Below are 7,193 nucleotides of genomic sequence, written 5' to 3' on the forward strand. Positions count from 1 at the left end.
AAAAGAGCAGTGCCCTGTCTTAGTCTGTGTTGCATCAGCACTCCCTCAAACTGTGCCTGGAGCAAGGTACCTACTCGGTAGATGTCTGCTGGATGAATGAATGAGGGAAGGAATGGATGACAGGAGAGGGGATGAAAACACAAGATGGAGAGGAGGTGGGTGCAATGAGGACTGATCCCTCTATCCTATGGTTTTGGATATGAGACATCCCTGACTGAGAAGACATCTATGATCTGGTACCTGAAGCAAGGAAGGTCCACGCCCTCTTTCTTCACAGGAGGCGTGGCTCCAGCTTTCAGTGTCCCACCCTGTCCTTCTGCTACTTTGAGGTGTTGGGAAGACTGCACTCACTTCCTGACATGCTCTATTTTATCTAGACGCAGTGGATTCTGTTGAGCACTGAGATTTCCCGAACCCAGTGTCTCTGTGCAAACTTTTAAGTTCACAGCCCCACCTTGGAGAAGCAAGATCTCAATGGCTTCTCCCGAGGACAGACTTCAATTCAGCTGCTGTCTGGTGCCAATGGGAGCAACCATTACTGACATGGAGTCATCCGAGGAATGGAAATTGCTGTTTCTGAGGGTCTGGAAGAGGAGCAGAAATATAGAAATCAGAAATCTCAGACTGAAGGACCAAGGTACAGATCTGATGGCATTGTATCTCTGTTGTATTGTGAGTCAGGCCATCCAAAAAGACCCACTCTGTCCCTGGCACAATCACTTGAGTGCTGCACCTGTCCACAGCTTGCAAGAAAGGTCTTCCTGTTTCTCATGGATTCCTGAGTGAAGCCCTGTAATGGAGGCCAGGGCAAGGGCTCTCATTATCCATTTCTTCTCTCTCTGGGTCTACAAATCCCTACTTCTTGAGGCTGTGCCCTTCCTGACAGGTGTTGAATGAACCCTTTGACTCACCATTGCAGATAGCTATGGAAGGCAGAATGAGCAGGAGCCATCTCACCTTCATGAGTGTTCCCACTTCCCCGTCCTCCTCCTTCCCCTTCCCCTTCCCACGTGACCAGCGGCTCCCCATCTCCAGGACATGGAAGTTTTGGGAAAGATGCCCATCTCTCTTCCGGGCGGTATTACAATCTGTCCATATTGCTGTCTGAACAATTTATCTTATTGCACATTTGACTCAAACCCTGGATCCATGTCTAGTACAATTGCTGATAGCTGGAGATTTGATGTGCTCATTTAAAAGGAATATCTCTGAGGCTAAACTTTTTTTTGTCTTGATTTCACCTTATTTATAGCATTCTTGACTTTTTCTACTTTCTGTTTTTGTGTTTTCTATCATAACGTTCAATCCTATCAAAATTTATCATTCATAAATCATAATGAAACACGTGCATTTTCAGCTTATTCACTGCAGTCCCTATATCTCTTGGGATAGAAATCATGTCAATAAAAACCAGACTTAGACCATAAAGCATCAAATGGGACTTCAGTATCAAATTGGGCTCAATGGTGAAATACAACTAAAACAAGCGGAGATCTAGAGTCAATTTATAGTTTGGTGTGCGGGGAGGGGTCAGTGGATGGAAAATTGCCTAGAGGAGATATCAAGGCTAGGGAGACCAATGCTAGGTTGATGTAATTGGATTTTTGGTTATTTTTGAAGGCAGGCCAGGAATGAGGTATCACATGGAGAATGATGGGGGAATTAAGGAATTTGGTCAAATATTGAGGATGAGAGATTCATGACAAACCAAGTTAGGAGGACTTCTGTTAAACCTAACTTTAGGTCTGGTACTGGTGGCTCATGCCTCTAATCCCAGCATGTTGAGAGGCTGAGGAGGGCGGATTGCCTAAGGTCAGGAGTTGGAGACCAGCCTGGCCAACATGTTGAAACCCCCTCTCTAAAAATTACAAAAATTGGGTGGATGTGATGGCGCATACCTATAATCCCAGCTATTTGGGAGACTGAGGAAGGAGAACCGCTTGAACCCGGGAGGTGGAGTTTGGAGTGAGCTGAAATCTCGCCACTGCATTCCAATCTGGGCGACAGAGCGAGACTCTGTCTCAAAAAAAAAAAAAAAAAAAAAAAGAATAAAAAGAAAAGTAAATATAAATGACTCTACAAGGAAGGACTAGGAAGTCCAACAGGATGAGCTAGTTATGATGAGGGTTCAGAGGAGATGACTAAAGCTTGATCAAAGCAAGAGTCGTCGACAGTTGGTCGGTATCAGTTGTGACCTCAGCTTCTCAGCCTGAAGCAGGGAGAGGGATAAGTCTGTGCTACTTCATGACAGAAAGAGTCTCTTATCCTCAAATCTCTATTTCCCACAAGTCTCAGGTTAGAGGAAAGAAAAATCTCTGGAGTAGATCGTCACTAAATGACAGCAGAGTGGCCAAGGAAGACACACAGACACTTCCAGATGAATTTGCAAAGCAGTTTATTGCAAGGTTCACAAGGGACTTCAGCTCAGGAAACCTGAAGGGGTATGGATACTGATGAGGACAGATGCTGATACCCAGGGTACATGGAGGGATGGGATCTTGGCTATGATTGAGGAGCTTGGCAGATGAGTGATGACGAGGAGTGCTGATACAGGAGCTTAGTTGACTCTGTCCAGGTGAACTGGAACCACTGGATACTGTGGACGGTCCCGTAGTGGATCGCTGTTGTTACATGCAACGATGTAGGACCTGTTTGCTGTTGTCTGTGTATACCTGCAATTTGAAATGTTTCCACTTGGAGTTGTGAGGTTACACTGGATTAAAGGCACCTGGACTCCACTATGATGACAATTGTTGAGACTTGGGTTGCTAGGGCAGGGCATGCTTGGGTTACCACAGACACGAACTACATCAGCAAAAGTTGTAAGAAGAAAAGTATTTTGATTTTTGCATCGCCGAAGAAAAGTAGTTTGATTTTTCACTCGCCGTGGATAATTGTTAATTCTCAGCATTGCATTGGTGCATTGGCCAGAGGTCATATTTATATGCTGGATTTCAAACCACTGAGCCCAGGTAAATTGTCGGGGTTTGCCATGAAGTGAGCCTTCCACACCCATAAGCCCCAACAGAAGAAGCAGACAAATTGGGGAAGTGAACAGTTTTGGAGCCATGTTTTCCTGTGAGAAAAGAGGAGAAGCAACTACTCCCCGATCCGGTGTCTCACCCCACAGGCCCCTCAGCTGCCACTCTGGGGTCCCATTTCCTTTTTCTTCCTGTCCCCAAAGTGTGCCGCATCTCCTAAGCACTAAGTTCAGCCCACCACCTCTTCCTCAGGTGCTGCCCGGTCGCAGCCCCTCCTGTCCCAGCTCTGGGGTTGCTGACTTACCCAGTCTCCGGGCTGCGGCTCCTGTGAGAACTGATCCAGCTGGTTGTTCCGGGGTTCAGGGGCAGCTGGTCTTCCCTACTTGGAACTGTTTAAATAAAGCATCCCTTGGTGGGTTGGGCTAGCAGAGCCAGGAGGGAGGGTCTGACTCTTGGCCTTGTAGAAACCCACAGATTGGTACATAGTCCGCTTGTGCAATCAGCTTTTTTTTTTTTTTTTTTTTTGAGATGGAATCTCCCTCTGTCGCCCAGGCTGGAGTGCAGTGACCGGATCTCAGCTCACTGCAAGCTCCGCCTCCCGGGTTCACGCCATTCTCCTGCCTCAGCCTCCTGAGTAGCTGGGACTACAGGCGCCCGCCACCTCGCCCAGCTAGTTTTTTGTATTTTTTAGTAGAGACGGGGCTTCACCAGGTTAGCCAGGATGGTCTGGATCTCCTGACCTCGTGATCCACCCGTCTCGGCCTCCCCAAGTGCTGGGATTACAGGCTTGAGCCACCGTGCCCGGCCCATCAATCAGCCTTTTTATTTGATGACTTGGCTGAGCAATGGATACCCAAGGATAGCCCTGCTGCTCTTTCTGCTCTAAGGACTCTAATTCCAAGTCATTCTGTGTAAGACAGAGTTTTGCTGGTTGGATCTGGACTCTGGATGAAAACTATATGTTGCCTGCAGAATGACCACAGATTTTGTAACTGTCCTCTGGCAGGCCCCTAAATGACCAAAGTACACGAAGACAGGCATAGTAGTTAGAACAAATACAGCCACAGAGGGCTGTTTGCCCAGGAGGAAGCCAGCTTCCCTTTCATTGTTAGTAATATCCTTGGTTCTCCCTCACACAAATGCTCTCCATCTCATCCACCACTCTTTGCTGGAAACTTGAGCTATTAATTTCTTGAGGCACAAGATTCTGTAGATTATTAAAACAATCTGCTCCACATATTTGAGGGATTTTTTCCTTTACTCCTCTTGCACTGGATTCACTTTCTTTTAAGTCTTGCTCTCATTATTGCTTCCACTTTGTGTAAAGTTACACAACCTAAAAATACACCGAGGAAAGTTGTAAAATCTGGGAGAGAATGAATGAACATTTGGTATCATGAAAGATTCCAACCTAGCACTTGGTATTCCTGTGTTCTTTTCAGCCTATGGTATTTTCTACAAAACAGTGTGTTCTGGGGTTGTCATTCATCTTCCTGATAAGTTTCATTTTGTGATATTAACAAGAAAATGGTTCTGTATTTACAAAATGAACATTTAAGGACAGAACACTGTATTCCTGAAAGTATAGAAATCAAATGTACAGTTTGATACACAAGGGCCCTCAGAGAAACACAGGAAGGTAATTGTAGACGTATAATTGAATTACAGTGTGATAGAGGTAATTGCACTTGTGTGAACATGATCTCACGGGGACACTGAGGGTGAAGAAAATCACTTGACTTGAGGGACAAGGAAGACTTAAAAAAAAGTTTCATTTCAGCAGGGTCCTAAAGTAAAAGCAGGGGGTTTTCAGGGGCTTTAGGGAAGAGATGAGCATTCTGGGCACAGGGGATGATGTGGGGGGATTGTACAGAAGTGGGAAGTGAATTGCAGGGGTAAGTCCTGGGTACTAACAGATGTTAAATCTCTGGTCTAGCTTTGAGATTAGAAAATTGAAATTAGATCCTTAAATGATATCATATACTTTCCAACCGTTAATCTGCATAATTTTTGCTACCATCCAATTTTCCTGTCATTTAGAAATGCAGTAATTTTATCACTGGAGTCCCTAGGTAAATGTGGACACAAAGGTGACCTGGTGAGGACTCAACGTGCAGCTAATAGTGGTCTACCTTGAAGTCCTGTTCTGGCCGACACTCATTAACAGCTTTATCATGAGGCGAGTTTGTTTTCTCATGTATGTTGTGTGGAGATCATTTTTGTAGGTGATGAGAATGTAAAGGTGAATGATACGTAGAGTATCCCCTCTGTGCTGCTGACAGTCACACTGGGTAGAAAGACTTGCACTCAAGTGTCTATGGTATGAGGCAAAAGACAGAGACCGCAGCCCCAGGGCATGTACTTGGCTAAACAGTGTTTCTTTTCAGCATACACAGTGCTATTTATAATGTTTGTTTGGAAGATAACGTTTGACATTGGAATAGTTCACTAAAAGTTTTCATCACTGTCTTATCTTTAAAAATCGCATGATGTTGATTGGTGCACTGTGTCTCCATTACTGTGTTGTATCAATTAGAGCTGAATAAAGCTCCATCTGTGGAAAGGGCTCTAGCTCAGGGCTGTTCTCTGACTCCATCTCTGCCTCTTGACTTTCATCCTCTCTGTTCAGTAATGACACCTGCCTGGCTCCTGGAGACATCTGTGCTTATGACGCATCAGACTTGTTGCAGTGTCTTAAGAAATAACTCAGACCATAACCTGCCCAATTTGCAACCATATTTATCCTTTAATATTGTGTATGTGTTTTTTTTTGTTGTTGTTTTTGAGACGAAGTCTTGCTGTTGTCACCCAGGCTGGAGTACATTGGAGGGATCTTGGCCCACTGCAACCTCTGCCTCCTGAGTTCAAGTGATTCTCCTGCCTCAGCATCTTGAGTAGCTGGGATTACAGGCACTCACCACAGTGCTCGGCTAATTTTTGTATTTTTTATAGAGACAGGGTTTCACCATGTTGGCCAGGCTGGTCTCAAACTCCTGACCTCAGGCGATCCGTCCCCCTCAGCTTCCCAAAGTGCTGGGATTATAGGCAGGAGCCACCACTCCCGACTATTGAAATTGTATTCAGAACATGCTCATGAGATTTTTCTGATTCTCCCTTGTATAGATTTCCTGTGTACATTTCCAACTACCTTCATTTGCCTGCAGAACTAGTAGAAATGATCTACTTTGACATTTACAACCTTTGAGAGAAGACTGTTTTATACGAAGCAGGAATAAAGTATAAGCCAATGTTAAACAAAATTCTCTGTAACTTCAGCATGATTTTGTCTTTAACAGACACGAGCCACATCTCCCGGGTTCTTTACTTTATTAAATTAACTTGTCTTGGAGCCTAATTTAATGACACTTTTTCAGACCCGATCCACACTTCCAGTGAGAGGAGTAGTCAGAATTATGCCCCAGTATTAAGTCCCTTTTTTGGAAACTGATGAACATTCTAAAATACTGTCCCAGACAAAGACTATTTATGGTAAAAACCACTGTTGAATACACTGGATTGATCAATGTCTTTTTTGCATAGCATTTATGTACAAAATTATAATGTTTAATGCTTTTAATTACTTCAGCCCCAGGGTACCCTTGTCATATTTGCTCTTAACCTGCTGACAAGGAGGTACCAATACCTTCCTGCACATAGATTTCCCTAATGCAGCAGTGGCTATCTATGGGAAAGACAATGCACACTATTTACTAGGTTGGTGCAAAAGTAATTGCGATTTTTTGCCATTTAAAGTAATACAAATTTCCATAATAATATGGTGCAGGTTAATTAAATTGCACCAAATGGAGTAATATTTAACTTACCTAAGTTCTAAAGATATTTGGTGTACTGAGCTCTTCCTGGTCTCTTGAATCTCAGAAAGGTAGCCCTAGGCTTTCCGACTTCTATGGGGCTTCCTGCATATCTCCTCTGAAAGCCATTGAATAAGTACATCTGACCCCTTTGGTTAAGTTTCTGGCATGAAAGAGAAAAGGACTAAGACTTTCTTGTTTTTCTTCAACTATAACAAGTCTTTACTTCTCTGGAAAGGGAAGAAACGGAAATAGAGCTCAGATGGAATTACGGAGAGGTGTGTCTTAGGAAGCATGAAACAAAGTGTGTTTCCTAAGAAATAGGAAAATTGTATTCATGTCCCATTGCATATTTTAAAAATCTTTCTCTTTCTTTCTTTCCTTCTTTCTTTCCTTCCTT

The 7,193-nt window shown here is 43.9% G+C and overlaps 1 protein-coding gene across 1 annotated transcript; it reads right to left on the reverse strand.

Annotated features, from left to right (window-relative positions):
• Positions 1–2,381: 2,381 nt before the first annotated feature.
• RNASE2 (ribonuclease, RNase A family, 2 (liver, eosinophil-derived neurotoxin)) lies at positions 2,382–3,070 on the reverse strand. The gene has a single exon (XM_011930955.1). The coding sequence runs from the start codon at positions 3,068–3,070 to the stop codon at positions 2,558–2,560; it is 513 nt and encodes a 170-aa protein (XP_011786345.1). The 3' UTR covers positions 2,382–2,557.
• Positions 3,071–7,193: the final 4,123 nt, after the last annotated feature.

This window comes from Colobus angolensis, unplaced genomic scaffold, assembly GCF_000951035.1.
Source record: "Colobus angolensis palliatus isolate OR3802 unplaced genomic scaffold, Cang.pa_1.0 Scaffold88, whole genome shotgun sequence".
Lineage (NCBI taxonomy): Eukaryota > Metazoa > Chordata > Mammalia > Primates > Cercopithecidae > Colobus > Colobus angolensis.